This window comes from Sarcophilus harrisii, chromosome X (genome assembly GCF_902635505.1).
Source record: "Sarcophilus harrisii chromosome X, mSarHar1.11, whole genome shotgun sequence".
Lineage (NCBI taxonomy): Eukaryota > Metazoa > Chordata > Mammalia > Dasyuromorphia > Dasyuridae > Sarcophilus > Sarcophilus harrisii.
In genome coordinates, this window is record NC_045432.1 from 14376525 (window position 1) to 14401165 (window position 24641).

At 44.7% G+C, this 24641-nt stretch overlaps 1 protein-coding gene and 1 long non-coding RNA gene across 3 annotated transcripts in view; both read left to right on the forward strand.

The window, feature by feature from the left end:
* LOC100934304 (ligand of Numb protein X 2) overlaps window positions 1-10686 on the forward strand; it is a 111859-nt gene extending 101173 nt beyond the window's left edge. The window contains exons 6-10 of one of the 2 annotated variants that reach the window (XM_031945011.1): window positions 2062-2304; window positions 2658-2832; window positions 4039-4264; window positions 5977-6135; window positions 8691-10686. In XM_031945011.1, the coding sequence (XP_031800871.1) occupies window positions 2062-2304; window positions 2658-2832; window positions 4039-4264; window positions 5977-6135; window positions 8691-8820 (933 nt within the window). In that variant the 3' untranslated portion in view covers window positions 8821-10686. Of the gene's footprint in view, window positions 1-2061; window positions 2305-2657; window positions 2833-4038; window positions 4265-5976; window positions 6136-8225 lie in introns of both variants that reach the window. The other variant, XM_031945010.1, reaches the window with a different exon arrangement.
* A 9493-nt stretch (window positions 10687-20179) lies between these two features.
* Window positions 20180-24600, forward strand: LOC116420236. Its single transcript, XR_004230533.1, has 2 exons — window positions 20180-20715; window positions 23982-24600. It is a non-coding gene; the product is annotated as an uncharacterized LOC116420236 (long non-coding RNA).
* Window positions 24601-24641: the final 41 nt, after the last annotated feature.

Consider the following 24641-nt stretch of genomic DNA (forward strand, 5'->3'; position numbering starts at 1 on the left):
CATTCAGTTTCCATTTTCTAGCCACTACAAAAAGGGCTGAGGCCTTGGTTTTCACAGACGTCTTGGACTAGTGGAGAGATAAAACACAACGTTCTGTGATGTCCATGGTGAAATACCATCACCAATAAGGACAAGATAATGCTGAAGGAAGTGACATCAAAGCTGAACTTCAACAAGATTAATGAGACAGCCCAAATCCAAAACAATCTTTCTTCATTGGCTCAGCGTCAGCCCTGCAGAAGGCCTTCAGTGAAGGCCAATGGTGGAGGCCAACAATTGCATCATTTGTAGCTCTGCCCTGTGCTGGGAGGGAGGACTAAGATTCTGGATAGCTGCAGAGTCCTCTGTCTATCCAGAAAGGAGCTAACAGTCTGGAGCACTGGGCTAAGTGCTGCAAGATAAAACTTGGCTGGGATCAAGATCTGGATTCCAGAAGTCGATGTCACAAATGCACGATTGTGAGATATCGCTAGATGGCCGTTTGTCTGAAGACAATCTGGGCCTTTAGTGGGCATGTGAACAAACAGTGTTAAGTGGTAGACAAAAGAGTTCAATATCAAGCTGCATTAGTAATGGCCCCAGACGAAGGAGGTGACAAGTATCACTGAGCTCTGAACATCTAGAGTAGGGGTCCTCAAACTACGGCCGGAGGGCCAGATGCGGCAGCTGAGGACGATCATCCCCCTCACCCAGGGCTATGAAGTTTCTTTATTTAAAGGCCCACAAAACAAAGGCTTTGTTTTTACTATAGTCTGGCCCTCCGACAGTCTGAGGGACAGTGAACTGGCCCCCTAGTCAAAAAGTTTGAGGACCCCTGATGTAGAGTATTGTGTTCAGTTAATAAAGGTTCTCATGCAGGCCAGAGTCTCAAGGATGTCATGTGAAGACTGGTTAAAAGAACTGTAGATGGGGGAAGTGGGAGGAAAGGAAAGGAGGAAAAAGAAAACCTACAAGTAAGGAAAGGTGGACAGCTCTGAACTCAAGATATTTGTGTTCAGTTTTATCCAGACCTTCTTGAAATGGAAATCTGTTACATATTTTGAATCCTCCTTTAGGTTCTGCTGGACAAATGATAATTTTTTTCTTTTGTGTTTATTATTTTGCATTGAAGTTTTAAATAAATACATTTTAAAAATTAAAAAATTGGGGAGAATTGGGGATATTTGACTTGGAGAAAAGATTCAGCTGCCGTAGAGATCAGACTAAACAGAAAACAAAGTTTCCTTCTCCCAATTTGGGTGATTCTTCAAACAGTGAAAAGTGAATGGTGGCCAGTGAGGGAGAGAAGGAAACAACTTTTTCAAGAGGTTTAGTTGTGAAGGTAGAAGTTTGTTTAATATGACTGCACTGCAAGCAGTGATTGCTTGCTGTCTTAGAGAGGGAGAAAAATTTGGAACTCGGAATCTTATTGAAAAAACCCAAATGTTGAAAACTATCTTTACAAGTAAATTGAAAAAAAAATAAAAGTGTTTACCCAAAAAAAGGGAAGAAATTTAGTTACAAAAGGGAAGAGAGAACTGGGCCAGGAGATGGATTAAAGCTTTGGGGAAGGCCTGAAGACTTTTTTTAGATTTAGGGAGACTTGAGATTACTTGAAGGAAGATGGGAAGGTGCTAGCAGTAAGGAAGAGATTAAATGTGCGAGGGAGAGGGAAAAGATGCTGGAGCAGAACCTTAGAGGAAGGAGAAGAGGAAAGGAGTAATATGGGTGAAGGAAACAGATGTTTCCAGAGGGAAAGAGCAGCAGAAGCAGGGGCATGCTGAGAAGGTATCAGGAATGTAGGATCATGGGAAGGAAAAGCATGTCAGCCACTCTTAATTGTCTCAGGGAAGTAGGAGCGGGCTCCTCTCGTGTGTGATGTTCTGTGTCATAAATGTGAAGTGACGTGCATGAAATTAGCATGTTTAAAAACCTGACTGAATGAATGCCTAGGCAGCTAGAACTGGACCAAGTGGCCAGGCCCTGGGGCCAGTGGCCCTCCCCCTGCCCTACCCATCAGGGCCAAGCACAGCAGTCCTGCCTGGCTCCTGCCCTTTCCTCTTCCCTGTATTCTCACCCCAGACCAGCGAGAGCCGAGTTCACTTCGTGGTCCTGAGATCCCGAGGTAGCCTGATCATGGAGACAGAGACAGATTCGGGCAGCTCGAGGCTCAGCAGAGGCGGAGGCAGGAGCAGCGAGAGCAACGGCAGCGGTGACACCAGCAACCACCTCAGCTTCAGCCATGGGAACAACCCTCCCCCAATGCCAGTTCCCCAATGGAAGCCCGAGCTGGGGCACTACCCACGGCCCGTGGCTTTCTACCAGGTAAGTCCCATCCTGTGCTTCCATTACCCCCCAAAATACCCCAGGAGAGACCATCCAACACTCTGGAGGGCTTAATCTTGGCTCTACCAGCTCATTCCCCATTCTGGGCCTCAGTTTCCTCCTCTGTAACATGATTGAGTTAGGCATCAGTTCTCTTTAAGCTCTGTGTCCTATGATCCCATAATCTTCCGATAGTGTCAGTCAGCTGGGAGGGGGGAACTGGCCCTACTCAGAAGGCCCCCTGGGGCCTAGATTGGAGGCCTGTGCCTGTAAACCCAGGCCTTCAAATATTGTAAGCCTGCATCAAGCAGGAGGAGGTCCTGGTCCCCCAAGTTTCCTCTTGTTTTTTTGAGGACCCCCCTGCTGGCTTCCTGAGCCAGGAGAAGACCCTCACCATAAGGAAAGACGTGAAAGAGTCCCTGGGCATCACGATTGGGGGCGGCCGGGAAGGCAAACACAGTGTGCCCATCTATGTGACCAGCGTGCAGCCTGTGGGCTGTCTTTGCCGGGATAGCCGCATTCAGAGAGGTAATAGGGAGAAAGCAAGGGGGCGGGGTGGGGGGAGGGGAGTTTGGGGAGGGCATGCAATTCCCAGTGCCATTTCTCTGGCCCTCAGACCAACCAGCCATTTCCCCTCTGGTAACTCATCCCGTCTGAAGCCTCTGCTAGAAAGGCAGAGAAGGTCAGTTTTTCAATCAAGAGGCCAGGACATGAACCCCAGGTCCAGCATTCCCCAGCTGTGTGACTCCGGATGAATGAATTCCCCTCTCTGATCTCAGCTTCCCACATCCGCCAAGTGAGAAGACAGCCAGAGAACCAAAAGTTGGTTCTACCCATTTCTGCTAGCTCGGCTTCTGGGAACAAACACAGGAGAAGAGCTTTCCTATTACCCACGCCCCATCCCTCTCCCTTGGTCTGGAACCGTCTCTTCTTCAGCCAAAATATCCCCACTTCCTTCAAGTATATGGGGGGGGTCTTAGGGGAGGGTAAGACCCCTATGTATGTATGGGTGCATGGATTTCAAGTGTTGTCGCAAGCTGGGATGAGTTAGGAACCAAAAAGAGGCCAGAAGCCTAAGGATTCTGTGGCCAGTAGGACACTTAACCGACACCTCAGTACACTTCTCCCTGCTACATCTTGGGGGCCTGGGACATGGCACCCCTGCGACCTGGAAAATCCACATCAAACTTTTAGACCTCCCTTTCGTCTGAATTATTAGGGTATTAAAAAATAAAATGTGGTAAAATTGTACATTTATAGTATTCTATACAAGTATTTTATGCTGTTCTGGGCTGCCTATGACTTTTGTGTATCGTCTGTGGCTGCTGCAACCCCCCCCCCAAGTTCCCATTTAATTTATGCCCACCCACTACACAGTGAAACCCCAGGGAGAAATCATGGTGCCGAAGGGACAGCTTGACTCTAGACAAGTCTCTAAAACCCCCAAGTTCTCTGCATGTGAGTTATAGTGTCAGGAGCATGAATTGGGAATTGGGGGAGGTTCTGAGTTCAAATCTTAGTACCTTAGTACTCTTCTCTTAGTACCTTACTCTACATGATGTCAGAACAGCCACTCTTCTCGATGGATGGGGCCCCTAGAAAGGAAGTCGGCCAGCCCTAGGAGACTAAAATGTCCTGTGTACGGGGGCAAACTCACCTTTCCAATGGGGCTGGTACCCAGGCACCTTTGCGGTCTGAGTCCCCCCCACTTCTGCCCACTCCTCCTCTTTGCAGGGAACGTTCTCCTAAGCATCAATGGCATAGACTTGACTTCACTATCCTACCAAGAGGCAGTGGCAGTGCTCAAGTCTCAGGCAGCCTCAGCCATCATCGTCCTGAAAGCCCTGGACATCCTGATGCCGCCTGTGAGCCCGGAGCCTTGGGCGGCCAGCCAAGAACCACCCATGGAAGCCGGTCCCAGCTGGTCTCCCCTCTGGCTGTCATGGCTGGGGCTCCCCAGGTGAGAATGGGGCGGGACCTCTGCCATTCCGATTTTGCTTTTCCCCAGTCCCCCAAGACAGGCCGGTCTCTGGGCTGGGAGTCCCACACATCTCTGAATGCAGCAGTCATTCATCCAAGTGAGTGGGGATGAATGGGCACATTTCCCACCAAGTAAAAGGTGGCCATGGTTTCACCGCTGCCATCCCAAGACAGTCATCCTCAGGCCTCCTAGTGATATAGCAATGGAAACCAAATATGTTCTCTCTATTTTTCTCCTCCATCCTGAATACAGACAGTAGGGCCTAGGATTTCAGAGCTTTAATTAAAACGTTCCTATTTTACAGACAGGAAGATTGAGACTCAGAACAGAGAAAGGACTTAAAATCGTTATTAAATTATATTAATTTTTTATTTAACAAAAACCTATTTTCTTTTACACTCACCTCTTCCCTTCCAAAAAACAAAGGAGGGGGGGGAAGAGAAGTTCTGTTCCCTAAGTACATCACCTCTCAGTTGGGAGATAGGCGGCCGGTTTCATCATGAATCCTCTGAAATTGTGGTCAGTCCTTGTGTTTATGAGCGTTCCTCAGTGTTTCATAGGTGTGTGACAGTGATTCAACCATATTCTGGGGAGCAATCAGAAACTGTGCCCAAAGGGCTATCAAACTGTGCATACCCTTCGACCCAGCAGTGCCTCTACTGTGTCCTCCAGAGATCATACAGGAGGGAAAGGGACAAGTTACCACATATGCAAAAATGGCTGAATAAATTACGGTATATGAGTATTACAGAAAATTATTATTATATAACAAATGATGACAGAAAAGCCTGAGAAGACTTACATGAACTGATGCTGAGTGAAGTGAAGCAGAACCAGGAGATCATTATACACAGTAACAGCAAGATCATGCGATGGTCAACTATGGTAGACTTAGGTCTTCTCAACAATATGGTGATCCAAGACGATTCCAATAAAGTTGGGATCAAAAACACCATCCAGAGAGAGTGAGCTATGGAGACCGAATGCAGATTGAAGCATTATATTTTCATCTTTTTGTTTGCTTGTTTTTTCCCTTCTCATGTTTTTCCCCTCTGGGCCTGATTTTTCTTGCACAACAATACAAATATGGAAATATTCCAAATATGTTTACAAGGATTGCATGTATTTAATCTAGATCAGATCACTTGCCATCTTGGGGAGGAGGGAGGAAGAAAGAAAAGTTTGGAAATTTTGGAAAAGCCTTACAAAAATGGGTATTGAAAACTATGTTTACATGTATTAGGAAAAATAAAATACTACTGAGGAAAAAAGAAACAAAGACAGGAACAGATAAAGAAAGGAGAGGAAAAGAGGGGAGAGGAAAAGAGGGGAGAGGAAGGAGGTGAGAGGGGGAGGGGGGGCGGGAGGCAGGGAGAGAGGGAGGAATAATAATAATAATAATAGAGATTTGAATCCAAGTCTTTCTGATTCCACGTGGCCACACCACTTTATTAGCCTACAGGGGGCTATATTTTACTTAACTGTCAAATGATGAGATTGGGCAAGGTAAGTTCTTGATGACACTTCCAGGTCTAAAGCCTCCATGAAGTTCTTTGCAGGGTTGTGTTGAATGTTCCTCATCACCTGAATAGCCCCTAACCCTGTGCTTCTGACTAGGGTTGGGACCTTTTGGTGAATAAGAAAGAACAATGCCTCTCATTATCTCAGTATCTTAATTTCTCCCTCTTCAGTGCCCTCCATTTGTGTCAAGATGTTGTCCTACATAAGAACACTGACGAGAGCTGGGGCTTCAGCATCGTTGGGGGCTTTGAGGCCTCCAAAGGCAATCAGCCCTTCTTTATCAAGACCATCGTGCCTGGCACCCCAGTGTTCCGGGATCGAAGACTAAAGTAATTATGCGGGACCCTCCCCTGACCTCTTTACAACTTCTCTGTCTCCTCTCCTCTCCACTCATATCACTGTTAGCTGGAAGTCAGGGACTTGCCGCCTGTTGTCTAACCTATCCCAAGGCTCTCTTCATTGGTTGCCCCATCTCAAGTCTGACGCTGTTCCTCCACTGTTCCAGAATTTCCAGTGACTCCCTCTTACCTCTAGGATACAATGCAGAACTCCTCCATTTGGCATTTTAAATCCTTCATAGCAGGGTTCCGATCTTTTTGTTCTTTTCCAGTTTTATTCTGAATTTAAACACCAAAAAAGAGCATTTCCAAAAATGTAGCAGAACGCAAAAAGAGGAATTTCATACAACTTGTTTTTTTTTAGAAAAGTAGAGAATGAATTCCATATTACTTTTTAAATTGCTTTGCTTGTCTGTTTCCTCCCTCTGAACTTCCCCCTGTTCCCTTCTGTATATTTGGAAAATGTTTTGATGCCCCCTTTCTGATGAGCACCATTATTGCTAACGCCCCCCCCCACAATTCAAAAACAAAAAGGGAAAAACAACTAATAATAGAATAGAAAAATAAGGAAAGTACTTAGTGACCATGCCCCCAGAGGGATGCCCCCTGCTGTGCTCTTAAGTCTACCAAATTTCTGCCAGGAGGCAGGGAGGAAGCTTTATCATAAGGCTTCTGGAGACATGGTTGACCATGTGCTGAAACAAGTTGTGTGAAATTCCTCTTTTTGTGTTCTCCCTGTTCTGCCTCAGTTTTTACCACCCAGAATTCTATGACATTGCTTCTTTTATCACCTCACATGTTGAAGTCATAGTTCATTCCATTCACATTCCCCAACCATTCACCTATGGATGAGCAGCTCCTAGGTTAGTTCTATTCTTTTCTTTTTTTCCCCTTTCCATCCCTGTTTTGGTTTTGGTTTTGTTTGTGACTATCCCCTCCCCAGTGTTAGCTTCCATTTTGGCCACTTCCATTTCCCCATTTGTTTCCCCGAACTAAGTATGATGTATTTCTACACCAAACTGTGTGTATTCCACTTTCCTTTGTCCACTTCAGATCAGAGTAAGGGTCATCTGACTCCATACTTTAACCCCCTTCTCCCATGTTCATATACTCTTCTTCTCAATCAACCAAATTATGAGAGATTAGTTCCGTTCCCTTCCTCTTCCTTTCTATATTGTATTCCTGTTACCCGCCTTTCTCTTTCCTCTGGTCAGAATCTCAGAACAGGATTAAGCTATACACCTAAGATATCTATTTTTCTTATTTTAGAAAAGTTCTGAAAAGATTTTTGTTTTTTCCTCATCAGAAAGAGAGGAGGTTGGGGCTCCCTTGAAGCTCTAGAGCTTTGGGCCTATAGTCCCACAAGGGAGCTAGGAACTGCCTTGAGTTTAAATCCCAGTACCACACACTGTCATGGGATGTGATCCTGGGCTTATCAATTTAAGGCTGGAAGAGGGTCTTGTCATCACTAGTTCAACCCTCTCGTTTAACACATGAGGAAACTGAGGTCCAGAGAGAGGCCATGACTTACTTAGGGACCCACAGCTAGGAAGTGTCCAAGCCAAGATTCAATCTCAGCTTCACTAATGTTAATCCATCATTGACATCGATGGATTGCCCAAGAAGGGAAACTGAGACCCAGCTATATTGTCATATTCAATCAATGATCTGGAGATGCAGGGAATCAGTATTATTCCAGGACTGAACTGAATATGTTAAGGAGAAAATAAGTGGCAAGAGAAAATGCCGTGTTATAGGATCCTAAGGTGTGAGAATGAAAAACAAGACTCATAGAAGTGATTTATTTACAGTTGGGGAAACTGAGACCCCTTTTTGAGGGGGAGATTAGAAGGTATAAATTGGATCCATTCTCTTTTCAATTGTGATCTTCTAGGATTCTGATATGCAAATGATATGTAAATTGAAATGTTTTTACCCAACAAACGTTGCCTTGGCAACACTGAGTTTATCCCTGAGGACTTTCACACCAGAGTGCATTCACCCAAGAGCTTTGGGCAGGAAGCACTAAGTCCCTTAGTGTTTGTATGTATTTGTGTGTGTGTGTTTGTTTCCCCCCTTAGATGTGGTGATGAGATTGTAGCTGTCAATGGCACACCAGCTGCTGGCCTCAGCAATGGTCAGCTTGTCCCCATGCTGAAAGAGCTTCGGAACCGAGTTGCCTTGACTGTGGTATCTTGGCCGGGCAGCCCGGTTTAGATCCTCCGTCCAAGACCCTTCGAGCTACTGCACCCAGGACCAGCCGACACCAGAAGCCCCCCCTTCCTTCCGGTAGCCTCCTCACTTGGTCCTTGAGGCTGTTTTTTAATGACACAAGAACGCTAAAAAGGACAAAGCCAGTGCCCCTGCCCCTGCCCCTGCCCCTGTCCTACCCATCAAGGCCCTGAGCTTTAGGTCTCTCCCAGAGGGAGGGAACCAAGCAAAGCTCTCCCCATCACTTTCTGAGAAGACTAAGCCTCCTCCAGTTACCTCTTGCCAGTTTTTTTCCATTCTTAGAGACCTTTTGATAATTATTTGCTCTCTCCCAGCTCCCCTTCCCAAGCACCTCTAATCCCAGCACCTGCCGGATCTTCTGAGGGACACGTGGACGTCCAGCTGACCGTGTTTGCGAGAAGGACTCAGACTTTCCTCTCAAGACCGGACCAGCTTGTCTTCTGAATGTGACTTGATTTGGGGCTTGAAGGAAAACTCTTTTTGTCAAAGTTGACAAGATCGCCCAGAAGACAGTCAGGATGCAGGCAGAAATCTCTTCCTCCCTCCCTCCCTCCTTCCCTCCCTCTGTCTCTCCTCCTGTCCCTTCCTCCTTCTCTTTCTCTGCCCCTCCCTGCTTTCCTCCCTTCTTTCCTCCCACTTTCCTTCCCTCCTTCCCTCCCACTTTCCTTCCCTCCTTTCCTCCCACCTTCTCTCCCTCCTTCCCTCCCATCCTGTGTCCTACCATTTCTTTCTTTGATCCCTCCCTCCCTCCAGACTTCCCACCCACCTTCCTTCCCGTTGCTTCTGTTCTTCCAATTTTCCCCCCTTTGTATTATTCCTCCATTCCCTTCCCCTTCCCTCAACCCTATCCATCCTCCTTTCCCACTCCATTGACTCCTTCGTTCCCTTCCCCCATCCCCCCTGCCCTCATTCCCACACTACCTCATTCACTTGTTTCCTCCCAGAGGCCTTCTATCCCTCCCTCTCTGGTTCCCCCCGTCGCTCCCACTTTCCAGCCTGCCTTCCCTCCCACTCTCATTCCAGTCTTGCCTTTTTCCCTCCCTCCTGTTCTGATTTCCCCCCTCCCTCTGGCTTACTTCACCTCTTTCCCTCCCACCCTCATTGCCATTCCCCCATACCCCTCTTGGATTGTCTTACTCCCTCATGTTGTCGTCGCTTCCCCGTGCTATCCTAACTTCTTTCCCTTGTCTTTTGAGGAGCCCCAATAACAGCTTCTCTCCCCTCCCAGACCTACAGGGCCTCCCCTCCCATAGGTCTTTACCACCGACAGGGCCCCAGGTCACACATTGTTCCCTATCCAGTAATTTCTCCACCCCCCCCTCCCGGCAGCTCCTGGGGCTTGACTCCAGCAGCAGATGCAATTTTGGACTCTGAAAACCCCATCTAGGGTGTATCTCCTCAGTCTAGTGCAGATCGGTGAGGAGTGCCCTTCACCCTTCATTAGCTCCTGGGGCCGGCCTGCTCCAGGGCTGTAACTCTAAACTCTGGCCAAAGCACCGAGGACTCGTGCCAGCAGAGGACCCGGCAGTTAGCTTTGCTCGGTCTCCCATAGGCCTCAGAGCCTTTCGGCTCTTTCGAGCTAACATCCTCTAGCAGTCAGACCGGGTTGTTGCTGGTTATCCTGACGAGGGGCCTAGTTCTCTTCCTGCCGCTCAAAGTTGACCCTTCCAAGGGGCCAAGATCCAACCAACTCAGAGAGGCAACTGGGTAAAGACTGTGGAAATCTCCCTGAGGTGGGCAGGGCCCAGACAGCCAACCCAGGAGCCATATTGGTGAACAGTGACTGCCTACACCTACCCCCATGCCTTTCCAACGTGGACATTAAGAAGAAACTACCAGGCCAAGTCCAGGTCGGGGGTGGGCAGCGCCCTTGGCCCAGTGAGGGCCGAGAGGGCCCGGTTTACTACATTAGAAAGTATCCACTGCGACTCCCACCAAATACACCGGCCCTTTGGAGGGACTTGACCCACCGAGGCCTGAGCCAAGACACCAAGGAAGAGAGGGAGAGCGTGAGAGCGGCCCTCTTACTGCCGCCGGAGCCCTCAGCATCGCGACGCAGTAAAATTAACCTCATCGAGCCCAAGAAGCACAGGCCTGGCGAGGATATTCGGCCTGCCTGGGTCTTCTCTTTGGTCGGGAGAAAATGGCCCCCCAAAGCAGATCCCCCGCCTTCTGGAGCGCCCGGACCTACCAGCCAGCCCCGAGATCCCATCCATGGGCCTAGTTTGCTCAGTTTGTGCCTCGACACGGACCCCCATTGAAACATCGTGGCTGCCTCTTGACTGTTTTAATAAACCATGACTAAAATGAGTGTCCTGGTGGTTCTTCCCTGCCATCTGCTGGCAGGACCAAGGTAACGCACATGACTGGGAACTCCCCTGCCCCAGGATTTTAACTGGGAACTGGGCCCAACATCACAGGCCTTAGCACCCTTAGGGAACTTAGGTCGCAGCCAAACCAACACATCTCAAGTCAAACTCAGCTTTACAGAGGGGGAACTGGGGGGCAGGGCGGAAAGGACTTGCCTAAGCTCGTACGTGAGAGCCTTGGGGTGGATGTGTACAAAAGGGACCTTGGAGCCGCCATTTTGCAGGGAGGTTAAACCCAGGGTCACGGCACAGGGTGGGACTAAAGCCATTGTCCTTGCCTTCCACAACACCACCCCCTCCCCGGGGTCATTCTAGCTATGACCGCTGGAGCCCAGGGGGGCAGGGGGCAGTATGGGAAGGTGGCCATTTTAGGCAAGACCTCAGATGGTAGACAGTGGAGTCTTAGGTGCTGAGGGTTCCATTTCCAGTATGTTCTAAACGGCCAAGCAACTGGGGAAGGGGGGACTTCTAGAACCGTGGCCAGGGCAGAATCTGTGTAGTCTCCATTGTAGCGCCATCTTGGGAATCAGCTAGAACCAGGTCAGGAACTCGTTAGCTTCATGAACTTAATAGCGGAAAGGGAAGTCCAAGACCCAGGATCCAAGAAGCACCAACGGTCAGGGAGCAGTAGGCCCAGAATTAGGAAAACCCAACGTCCAATCTGGCCGCAGACACTAGGTGCGCAACCTTGGGCGTGAAAATTTACCCCATCTGCCCCAATTTACCCAACTGTAAACTTAGATCATAATAGCAGTTACTTACAGGGCTATTGTGAGGGCCAAACAAAAGAATAATACAGCTGCAGACACTTGTTACCTAGGTGACCACAGCAAGTCACTTGCCTGTATCTGCCTCAACCTCATAATCTGTAAAATGTGGATTGTGAGAACAAATGACATAACAGTTGTCCAGTACTAGGCATACATTAGGTGCTGTATAGATGCTACCTATTAGAATTCTGGGGTCTGGGCCTACAGTAGGTGCTGTAAAGACGCTAGCTACTAGAATTTTGTGCTCTGGACATACATTAGGTGCTGTATAGATGCTTTCTATTAGAATTCAGGGAATTGGGCATATGGCAAGTGCTATATTGATGCTAACTATTAGAAATCTTGTATCTAGGCCTACAACATGTGCTGTATAGATGCTACCTATTAGAATGCTAGGGTCTGGACATACATTAGGTGCTATATAGATGCTAGCTATTAGAATTCTAGGGTCTGGGCCAGCGGTAGGTGTGGAGAGTTACTGTATAGATGCTACCTATTAGAATTCTAGCATCTGGGCATACATTAGGTGCTGTATAGATGTTAGCTATTAGAATTCTACCATGTGGGCAGAGAGTAGGTACTGTATAGATACTACCTATTAGAATTCTGTGCTCTGGGCATATATTAGGTGCTGTATAGATGCTACCTATTAGAATTCTGGGGTCTGGGCATACATTAGGTGCTGTATAGATGCTACCTACTAGAATTCTGTGGTCTGGGCATACATTAGGTGCTGTATAGATGCTACCTATTAGAATTCTGGGGTCTGGGCATACATTAGGTGCTATATAGATGTTAGCTACTAGAATTTTACCATGTGGGCATACAGTAGGTACTGTATAGATGCTACCTATTAGAATTCTGGGGTCTGGGCATACATTAGGTGCTGTATAGATGCTTTCCCTTAGAATTCTAGTGTCTGGGCCTAGGGTAGGTGCGATAGAGATGTTACCTATTAGAATTCTGTGGTCTGGGCATACAGTTGGTGCTGAATAGATGCTACCTATTAGAATTCTGGGGTCTGGGCATTCATTAGGTGCTATATAGATGCTAGCTATTAGAATGCTGTGGTCTGGGCATACATTAGGTGATGAATAGATGCAACCTATTAAAATTATCAGGTCTAGGCATACATTTGGTGCTGGAAAGAAGTTACCTACTAGAATTCTTGGGTCTGGACATACAATAGGTGCTTTATAGATGCTACCTATTAGAATTCTGGGGTCTGGGCATACAATAGGTGCTATATAGATGCTACCTATTAGAATTCTGTGACCTGGGCATACAGGGGGTGCTGTATAGATGCTACCTATTAGACTTCTGTGGTCTGGGCATACATTAGGTGATGAATAGATGCAACCTATTAAAATTATCGGGTCTAGGCATACATTTGGTGCTGGAAAGAAGTTACCTACTAGAATTCTTGGGTCTGGACATACAATAGGTGCTTTATAGATGCTACCTATTAGAATTCTGGGTCTGGGCATACAATAGGTGCTGTCTAGATGCTACCTATTAGAATTCTGTGATCTGGGCATACATTAAGTGCTGTATAGATGCTACCTACTAGAATTCTGTGGTCTGGGCATACATTAGGTGCTGAATAGATGTTAGCTATTAGAATTCTGAGATCTCAGCATATGATAGGTGCTGTATAGATGCTAGTTATTAGAATTCAGGCATGTGGGCATATAGTAGGTGCTGTATACATGTGACCTATTAGAACTATGGGGTTTGGGCATACATTAGGTGCTGTATACATGCAATCTATTAGAATTCTTGGGTCTAGGCTAGATTAGGTGCTGTATAGATACTAGCTACTAGAATTCTGTGCTCTGGGCATATATTAGGTACTGTATACATGCTACGTATTAGAATTCTGGGGTCTGGGCCTACATTAGGTGCTATATAGATGCTACCTATTAGATTTCTGGGGTCTGGGCATGCATTAGGTACAATATAAGTTACTACCTATTAGAATTCTGGGGTCTGGGCATACATTAGGTGCTGTATAGATGCTAACTACTAGAATTTTGTACTCTGGGCATACATTAGGTGCTGTATAGGTGTTAGCTTTTGGAATTCTAGGGTCTGGACCTATGAGAGATGCTGTATAGATGCTACCTATTAGAATTCAGGGGTCTAGGCATACATTAGGTGCTAGATAGAAGCTACCTATTAGAATTCTGGGAACTGGGCCTACGATAGGTACTCTATAGATGTTACCTACTAGAATTCGATGGTCTGGGCATACATTAGGTGATATATGGATGCTACCTATTAGAATTCTGGGGTCTGGGCATACATTAGGTGCTGAATAGATGCTACCTATTAGAATTCTGGGGCCTAGGTCTACATTAGGTTCAGGAAAGATGCTACCTATTAGAATTCTGTGGTCTGGGTATACATTAGGTGCTATATAGATGCTACCTATTAGAATTCTGGGGTCTAGGCCTACATTAGGTGTAGGAAAGGTGCTACCTATTAGAATTCTGGGGTCTGGGCATACATTAGGTGCTATATAGATGTTAGCTACTAGAATTTTACCATGTGGGCATACAGTAGGTACTGTATAGATGCTACCTATTAGAATTCTGGGGTCATGGCATACATTAGGTGCTGTATAGATGCTTTCCATTAGAATTCTAGGGTCTGGGCTTACAGTAGGTGTGGAGAGATGTATGTTATTAGAATTCTGGGGTCTGAGCATAGGGTAGATGCTATATAGATGCAACCTATTAGAATTCTGTGGTCGGGGCATACAGTCAGTGCTAAATAGATGCTACCTATTAGATTTCTGGGGTCTGGGCATATGGCAGGTGCTATATTGATGCTACCTATTAGAAATCTTGTATCTGGGCCTACAATAGCTGTTGTAGACACACTAGCTATTAGAATGCTAGGGTCTGGGCCTACAGTAGGTGATGTATAGATACTAGCTACTAGAATTCTGTGCTCTGAGCATACATTAGGTGCTGTATAGATGCTACCTATTAGAATTCTGGGGTCTGGGCATACATTAGGTGCTGTATAGATGCTAGCTATTAGAATTCTGTGGTCTGGGCATACAGTAGGTGCTGTATAGATGCTACCTATTAGAATTCTGGGGTCTGGGCATACAGTAGGTGCTGTATAGATGCTACCTACTAGAATTCTAGGGTCTGGGCATACATTAGGTGCTGTATAGATGCTTTCCCTTAGAATTCGAGTGTCTAGGCCTATGGTAGGTGCGGAGAAATGTTTGTTATTATAATGGTGGGGTCTGGGCATATGGTAGGTGCTATAGAGATGTTACATATTAGAATTCTGTGGTCTGGGCATACAGTTGGTGCTGTATAGATGATAGTTATTAGAATTCGGGGTCTGGGCCTATGATAGGTGCTCTTTTAGCTTAGAAAAGATGCTAGCTTTTAAAATTCTGGGGTCTGAGCCTAGTGCTACCTATTAGAATTCTGCGGCCTGGGCATACATTAGGTTCTATATAGTTGTTAGCTATTACAATTCTGTGATCTTGGCCTACAATTGGTGCTGTATAGATGCTACCTACTAGAATTGTGTGGTCTGGGCATACATTAGGTGCTGAATAGATGCTAGCTATTACATTGCTGGCGTCTGGGCCTACATTAGGTGCAGGAAAGATGCTACGTAATAGAATTCTGGGTTCTAGGCATACATTAGGTGCTGTACAGATGCTTTCCATTAGAATTCTAGGGTCTGGGCTTACAGTAAGTGTGGAGAGATGTATGTTATTAGAATTCTGGGGTCTGAGCATAGGGTAGATGCTATATAGATGCAACCTATTAGAATTCTGTGGTCTGGGCATACAGTGAGTGCTGTATAGATGCTACCTATTAGAATTCTGGCATCTGGGTATACATCAGGTGCTGTATAAATGTTAGCTATTAGAATTCTACCATGTGGGCATACAGTAGGTGCTGTATAGCTGTTACCGACTAGAATTCTAGGGTCTGGGCACACATTAGATGCTGAATAGACATTATCTATTAGAATTCTGAGATCTCAGCATATGATAGGTGCTGTGTAGTTGCTAGTTATTAGAATTCAGGCATGTGGGCATACAGTAGGTGCTTTATACATGCGACCTATTAGAATTCTGGGGTAGATGCTACCTATTAAATTCTGGGTCTGGGCATACATTAGGTGCTGTATAGATTCTTTCCCTTAGAATTCTAGTGTCTGGGCCTACGGTAGGTGTGGAGAAATGTAAGTTATTAGAATTCTGGGTCTGGGCATATGATAGGTGCCATATAGATGCTACCTATTAGAATTCTGTGTTCTGGGCATGCAGTGGGTGCTATATAGATGCTACGTATTAGAATTATGGGGTCTAAGCGTACATTAGGTGCTGGATAGAAGCTACGTACTAGAATTATTGGGTCTGGACATACAATAGGTGCTGTATAGATGCTAGCTATTAGAATTCTGGGGTCTGGGCCTACGTTAGGTGCAGGAAAGTTGCGACCTACTAGAATTTTGGGATCTGGGTATACATTAGGTGCTGTATAGATGTTAGCTATTAGAATTCTGGGGTCTGGGCCTACAATAGGTGCTGTATAGATGCTACCTACTAGAATTCTGTGGTCTGGGCATACATTAGGTGCTGTATAGATGCTACCTATTAGAATTCTGGGGTCTGGGCCTACGATAGGTGCTGTATAGTTGGTAGCTATTCGAATACTTGTAGTCTAGGCATACGGTAGGTGCTGTATAGATGATGCCTATTTGAATTCTGTGGCCTGGGCATACATTAGGTGCTATACAGATGCAAGCTATTAGAATTCTTTGGTCTTGGTATACATTAGGTGCTGTATAGATTCTAGCTACTAGAATTCTGTGGTCTGGGCATACATTAGGTGCTTTATAGATGCTACCTATTAGAATTATGGGATCTGGTCATACTGTAGGTGTTGCATTGATGCTAGCTATTAGAATTCTGTGTTTTCGGCCTACAGTTGTTGTTGTATAGGTGCTGCCTATTAGAATTCTGGGATCTGGGCAAATGGTAGGTGCTGCATAGATGTTAGCTATTAGAATTCTGGGGTTTGGGCAATACAGTAGGTGCTGAATAGATGTTAGCTCTTAGAGTTTTGTTGTCTGGTCATGCAATAGTTGCTATATATATATACCAGCTATTAGAATTCTGTGGTCTGGGCATACTGTAGGTGCTGTATAGATGCTACGTATTAGAATGCTGTGGTCTATTCATATAATAGGTGCTATATAGATGGCAGTTATTAGAATTCTGTGGTCTGGTCATACAATAGGTGCTCAGTAGATGCTAGCTATTAGAATTCTAGTGTCTGGGCATATGGTAGGTGCTGTATAGATGCTACCTATTTAAATTCTGGAGTCTGGGCATACATTAGGTGGTGTATAGATGCCACCTATTAGAATTCTGGTCATATGGTAGGTGCTGGATGGATATTAGCTATTAGAATTCTGGGAACTAAACATACAGAAAGGGGTTATATAGATGCTACCTATTAGAAATCTGTGGTCTGTGCATACATTAGGTGCTATATAGATGCTAGCTATTAGAATTCTGGGGTCTGGGCCTACGATAGGTGTTCTATCAATGCTACCTAATTGAATTCTGGGGTCTGGGTTTACATTAGGTCATGTGTGGATGCTAGCTATTAAAATTCTGGGGTCTGGGTCTAGTGATACCTATTAGAATTCTGGGGTCTAGGCCTACATTAGGTGCAGGAAAGATGCTACCTATTAGAATTCTGGGGTCTGGGCATACATTAGGTGCTCTATAGATGCTAGCTATTAGAATTCTGGGGTCTGGGCCTATGATAGGTGCTCGATAGATGCTAACTAATTGAATTCTGGGGTCTGGGTATACATTAGGTGCTCTCTGATGCTAGCTATTAAAATTCTGGGGTCTGGGCCTAGTGCTACCCATTAGAATTCTGCGGCCTGGGCATACATTAGGTGCTATATAGTTGTTAGCTACTACAATTCTGTGATCTTGGCCTACAATTGGTGCTGTATAGATGATACCTACTAGAATTGTGTGGTCGGGGCATACATTAAGTGTTTTATAGGTGATACCTATTTGAATTTTGGTTTCTGGGCCTACGGTAGGTGCTTTATTGATGTTAGCTTTTAGAATTCTGGGGTCTGGGCCTACATTAGCTGCTGAATAGATGCTAGCTATTACATTGCTGGCATCTGGGCCTACATTAGGTGAGGGAAAGATGCTATGTAATGGAATTCTGGGTTCTAGGCATACATTAGGTGCTATATAGGTGCTTTCCATTAGAATTCTAAGGTCTGGGCGAATTTAGGTGTGGAGGGATGTACATTATTAGAGTTCTGGGGTCTGAGCACAGGGTAGATGCTATATAGATGCAACCTACTAGAATTCTATGGTCTGTGCATACATTAGGTGCTGTATAGATGCTACCTATTAGAATTCCGGGGTCTCAGCATACCTTAGGTGCTGTATAGATCTTAGCATTTAGAATTCTGTGGTCTGGGCCTATGATAGATGCTGGATAGATGCTACCTATTAAAATTCTGGGGTCTGAGCATTCATTAGGTGCTGTATAGATGCTTTCCATTAGAATTCTAGGATTTGGGCCTAAGGTAGGTGTGGAGAGATGTAAGTTATTAAAATTCTGGGATCTGGGCAGATGCTACCTATTAGAATTCTGGGGTCTCGGCATACATCAGGAGCTAGATAGATGTTAGCTATTAGAATTCTGGGGTCTGGGCCTACAATAGATGCTGTATAGATGCTACCAATTAGAATTCTGTGGTCTGTCCATACATTAGGTGCTGTATAGATGCTACCTATTAGAATTCTGTGGTCTGGGTATACATTAGGTGCTGTATAGGTTACCTATTAGAATCCTTGCGTCTGGGCATCCATTAGGTGTTTTATAGATGCTAGCTATTAGAATTCTGGGGTCTAGGCCTAGTTAAATATGAGAGAGTAGTGCACCCCACTAAATTCTGTGGTCTACATACATTAGGGTGGTATATAGATGTGTTACCATTAGAATTAAGGGTCTGGGCTTCATTAGGTGCTTTATACATGCATTATTAGAATTCTGGGGATCTGGACCCATTACACCGTGCTCTATATATCCTACCTACTAGAATTTTGGGGTCTGGGCATACATTAGGTGCTGTATAGATACTAACTATTAGAATTTTGTGTTCTGGGCAAACATTAGGTGCTATATAGATACTACCTATTAGAATTCTGGGGCCTGGGCATACTTAGGTGCTGTATAGATGTTCACTATTAGAATTCTGGGGTCTGGGCCTACAATAGATGCTGTATAGATGCTACCTACTAGAATTCTGTTGTCTGCATACATTAGGTGTCAGAGCAGATGCTAGTTGGTTAGAATTCTGGGGGCCTGGGCCCACAATAGGCCCCTCTATAGATGCTACCTATTTGAATTCTGTGGTCTGGGTATACATTAGGTTCTGTCTAGATGCTAGCTATTAAAATTCTGGGGTCTGGGCCTAGTACTACCTATTAGAATTCTGCAGCCTGGGCATACATTAGGTGTTATATAGATGTTAACTATTACAATTCTGGGTATCCTTACCACATTTGAGACATGTTAGATGCTACCTACTAGAACGTGATCTGGGCATACATTAATTGAAGTTGCATAGTTGCTACCATCTGAATTCTAGTTTGGGGACTGTAGTTGCTGTATAGATGCTAGCTATTAGGACCCTGGGTCTGGGCCTGCTGTTAGCTGCTCCATAGATCCTAACTATTAGCATTATGGGCTCTGGGCCTACGTTAGGTGCAGGAAAGTTGCGATCTACTAGAATTTTGGGATCTGGTATACATTAGGTGCTGTATAGATGCTACCTATTAGAATTCTGGGGTCTGGGCGTATAGTAGGTGCTGTATAGATGCTACCTACTAGAATTCTGTGGTCTGGGCCTACATTAGTGTAGTAGGAAAGCAAAGCAATTTATTAGAATTCTGGTGTCTGGGGTATGCATTTTTTAAAGCCGTATAGATGTTAGCCAATAGAATTCCTGGGGTTCTAGGCCTACGATATGTGCTGTATAGGTGCTACCTACTTGAATTCTGTGGTCTGGGCATACATTAGGTGGTATATAGATGCACTATTGAATTTTAAGGGGTCTGGGCTTACATTAGGTGCTTTTGGCACATGTTAGGCTTATTAGAATTCTGGGATCTTGGACCCCATGACATGTGCCTTCATAAATCCTACCTACTAGAATTCTGGGGTCTGGGCATACATTAGTTGCTGTATGGATGCTAACTATTAGAATTTTGTGTTCTGGGCAAACATTAGGTGCTATATAGATGCTACCTATAGAATTCTGGGGCCTGGGCATACTTTTAGTGCTGTATAGATGCTACTACCTACTAGAATTTGGGGTCTGGTCACAATAGATGCTGTATAGATGCTACCTACTAGAATTCTGTTGTCTGGGTAGTAATAGGGGTAGGAAAGGTGCTACCTATTAGAATTCTGTTGTCTGGGCATGCATTAGGTGCTGTGTAGATGTTAGCCAACAGAATTCTGGGGTCTAGGCTCACGATATGTGCTGTATAGGTGCTACCTACTTGGAATTCCTGTGGTCTAAGTACACATTAGGTGGGTATATAGATGCCATTCCTTAGAATTAAGGGGTCTGGGCTTACATTAGGTGCATTATACATGTTAGCTATTAGAATTCTGGGGTCTGGATCTACGATAGGTGTTCTATATATCCTAACTACTAGAATTTTGGCATCTGGGCGTACAATAGGTATTGTATAGATGCTACCTACTAGAATTCTGTGGTCTGGGCATACATTACATGCTGTAAAGATGCTACCTATTAGAATTTTGGTTTCTGGGCCTACGGTAGGTGCTTTATCGATGCTAGCTATTTGACTTCTGGGGTCTGCGAATACATTAGGTGCTGTATAGATGCTAGCTATTAGAATTCTGGGGTCTGGGCCTACAATAGATGCTGTATAGATGCTACCAATTAGAATTCTGCGGTCTGTCCATACATTAGGTGCTGTATAGATGCTACCTATTAGAATTCTGTGGTCTGGGTATACATTAGGTGCTGTATAGGTTACCTATTAGAATCCTTGCGTCTGGGCATCCATTAGGTGTTTTATAGATGCTAGCTATTAGAATTCTGGGGTCTAGGCCTACAATATGAGAGTATAGGTGCTACCTACTTGAATTCTGTGGTCTGGGCATACATTAGGTGGTATATAGATGCTACCTATTAGAATTAAGGGGTCTGGGCTTACATTAGGTGCTTTATACATGTTAGCTATTAGAATTCTGGGATCTGGACCTACGATACGTGCTCTATATATCCTACCTACTAGAATTTTGGGGTCTGGGCATACATTAGGTGCTGTATAGATACTAACTATTAGAATTTTGTGTTCTGGGCAAACATTAGGTGCTATATAGATACTACCTATTAGAATTCTGGGGCCTGGGCATACTTAGGTGCTGCATAGATGTTTGCTATTAGAATTCTGGGGTCTGGGCCTACAATAGATGCTGTATAGATGCTACCTACTAGAATTCTATTGTCTGGGTATACATTAGGTGCTGTATAGATGCTAGCTATTAGAATTTGGGAAGCCTGGGCCTGGCTGTAATAGGTTCTCTCTGTATAGATGCTACCTACTAGAATTCTGTGGTCTGGGTATACATTAGGTTCTGTCTAGATGCTAGCTATTAAAATGCTGTGGTCTGGGCCTAGTGCTACCTATTAGAATTCTGTGGCCTGGGCATACATTAGGTGTTATATAGATGTTAACTATTACAATTCTGGGATCCTGGCCTACATTTGGAGATGTATAGATGCTACCTACTAGAATTGTGTGGTCTGGGCATACATTAATTGCTGTATAGATGCTACCTATGCAAATTCTAATTTCTGGGACTACGGTAGTTGCTGTATAGATGCTAGCTATTAGAATTCTGGGGTCTGGGCCTACGTTAGGTGCAGGAAAGTTGCGATCTACTAGAATTTTGGGATCTGGGTATACATTAGGTGCTGTATAGATGCTACCTATTAGAATTCTGGAGTCTGGGCCTACGATATGTGCTGTATAGGTGCTACCTACTTGAATTCTGTGGTCTGGGCATACATTAGGTGTAGGAAAGGTGCTACCTATTAGAATTCTGTTGTCTGGGCATGCATTAGGTGCTGGGTAGATGTTAGCTATTAGAATTCTGGAGTCTAGGCCTACGATATGTGCTGTATAGGTGCTACCTACTTGAATTCTGTGGTCTGGGCATACATTAGGTGGTATATAGATGCTACCTATTAGAATTATGTCTGGGCTATATTAGGTGCTTTATACATGTTAGCTTATTAGAATTCTGGGATCTGGCCCTATACGTGCTCTATAAATCCTACCTACTAGAATTTTGGGGTCTGGGCATACATTAGGTGCTGTATAGATGCTAACTATTAGAATTTTGTGTTCTGGGCAAACATTAGGTGCTATATAGATGCTACCTACTAGAATTCTGGGGCCTGGGCATACTTAGGTGCTGCATAGATGCTACCTACTAGAATTCTGGCGTCTGGGCCTTCGATAGGTGCTGTATAGATGCTATCTACTAGAATTCTGTCGTCTGGGCATACATTAGGTGCTGTATAAATGCTACCTATTAGAATTCTGGGGTCTGGGCATTCATTAGGTGCTGTATAGATGCTAGCTATTAGAATTCTGGAGTCTGGGCCTACGATATGTGCTGTATAGGTGCTACCTACTTGAATTCTGTGGTCTGGGCATACATTAGGTGGTATATAGATGCTACCTATTAGAATTGGGGTCTGGCTATAGGTGCTATACTGTTAGCTATTAGAATTCTGGGGTCTGGACCTACGATAGGTGCTCTATATATCCTAACTACTAGAATTTTGGCATCTGGGCGTACAATAGGTGTTGTATAGATGCTACCTACTAGAATTCTGTGGTCTGGGCATACATTAGGCGCTTTATAGATGCTACCTATTAGAATTCTGGTTTCTGGGCCTACGGTAGGTGCTGTATAGATGCTAGCTATTAGACTTCTGGGGTCTGTGCATACATTAGGTGCTGTATAGATGCTAGCTATTAGAATTCTGGGGTCTGGGCCTACAATAGATGCTGTATAGATGCTACCAATTAGAATTCTGTGGTCTGTCCATACATTAGGTGCTGTATAGATGCTACCTATTAGAATTCTGTGGTCTGGGTATACATTAGGTGCTGTATAGGTTACCTATTAGAATCCTTGCGTCTGGGCATACATTAAGTGTTGTATAGATGTTAGCTATTAGAATTCTGGGGTCTAGGCCTACAATATGAGAGTATAGGTGCTACCTACTTGAATTCTGTGGTCTGGGCATACATTAGGTGGTATATAGATGCTACCTATTAGAATTAAGGGGTCTGGGCTTACATTAGGTGCTTTATACATGTTAGCTATTAGAATTCTGGGATCTGGACCTACGATAGGTGCTCTATATATCCTACCTACTAGAATTTTGGGGTCTGGGCATACATTAGGTGCTGTATAGATGCTAACTATTAGAATTCTGTGGTCTGGGCATACATTAGGTACTATATAGATGCTACCTATTAGAATTCCGGGGCCTGGGCATACTTAGGTGCTGTATAGATGTTTGCTATTAGAATTCTGGGGTCTGGGCCTACAATAGATGCTGTATAGATGCTACCTACTAGAATTCTGTTGTCTGGGTATACATTAGGTGCTGTATAGATGCTAGCTATTAGAATTCTGGGGTCTGGGCCCACAATAGGTTCTCTATAGATGCTACCTAATTGAATTCTGTGGTCTGGGTATACATTAGGTTCTGTCTAGATGCTAGCTATTAAAATTCTGGGGTCTGGGCCTAGTGCTACCTATTAGAATTCTGCAGCCTGGGCATACATTAGGTGTTATATAGATGTTAACTATTACAATTCTGGTATCCTGGCCTACATTTGGAGATGTATAGATGCTACCTACTAGAATTGTGTGGTCTGGGCATACATTAATTGCTGTATAGATGCTACCTATTCGAATTCTAGTTTCTGGGACTACGGTAGTTGCTGTATAGATGCTAGCTATTAGACTTCTGGGGTCTGGGTCTACGTTAGCTGCTCCATAGATCCTAACTATTAGCATTATGGGCTCTGGGCCTACGTTAGGTGCAGGAAAGTTGCGATCTACTAGAATTTTGGGATCTGGTATACATTAGGTGCTGTATAGATGCTACCTATTAGAATTCTGGGGTCTGGGCGTATAGTAGGTGCTGTATAGATGCTACCTACTAGAATTCTGTGGTCTGGGCCTACATTAGGTGTAGGAAAGGTGCTACCTATTAGAATTCTGGTGTCTGGGCATGCATTGTAGCGACAGATGTTAGCCAATAGAATTCTGGGGTCTAGGGCTCATTGATATGTGCTGTATAGGTGCTACCTACTTGAATTCTGTGGTCTGGGCATACATTAGGTGGTATATAGATGCTACCTATTAGAATTAAGGGGTCTGGGCTTACATTAGGTGCTTTATACATGTTAGCTATTAGAATTCTGGGATCTGGACCTACGATACGTGCTCTATATATCCTACCTACTAGAATTTTGGGGTCTGGGCATACATTAGGTGCTGTATAGATGCTAACTATTAGAATTTTGTGTTCTGGGCAAACATTAGGTGCTATATAGATGCTACCTACTAGAATTCTGGGGCCTGGGCATACTTAGGTGCTGCATAGATGCTACCTACTAGAATTCTGGGGTCTGGGCCTACAATAGATGCTGTATAGATGCTACCTACTAGAATTCTGTTGTCTGGGTATACATTAGGTGTAGGAAAGGTGCTACCTATTAGAATTCTGGTGTCTGGGCATGCATTAGGTGCTGTATAGATGTTAGCCAATAGAATTCTGGGGTCTAGGCCTACGATATGTGCTGTATAGGTGCTACCTACTTGAATTCTGTGGTCTGGGCATACATTAGGTGGTATATAGATGCTACCTATTAGAATTAAGGGGTCTGGGCTTACATTAGGTGCATTATACATGTTAGCTATTAGAATTCTGGGGTCTGGATCTACGATAGGTGTTCTAT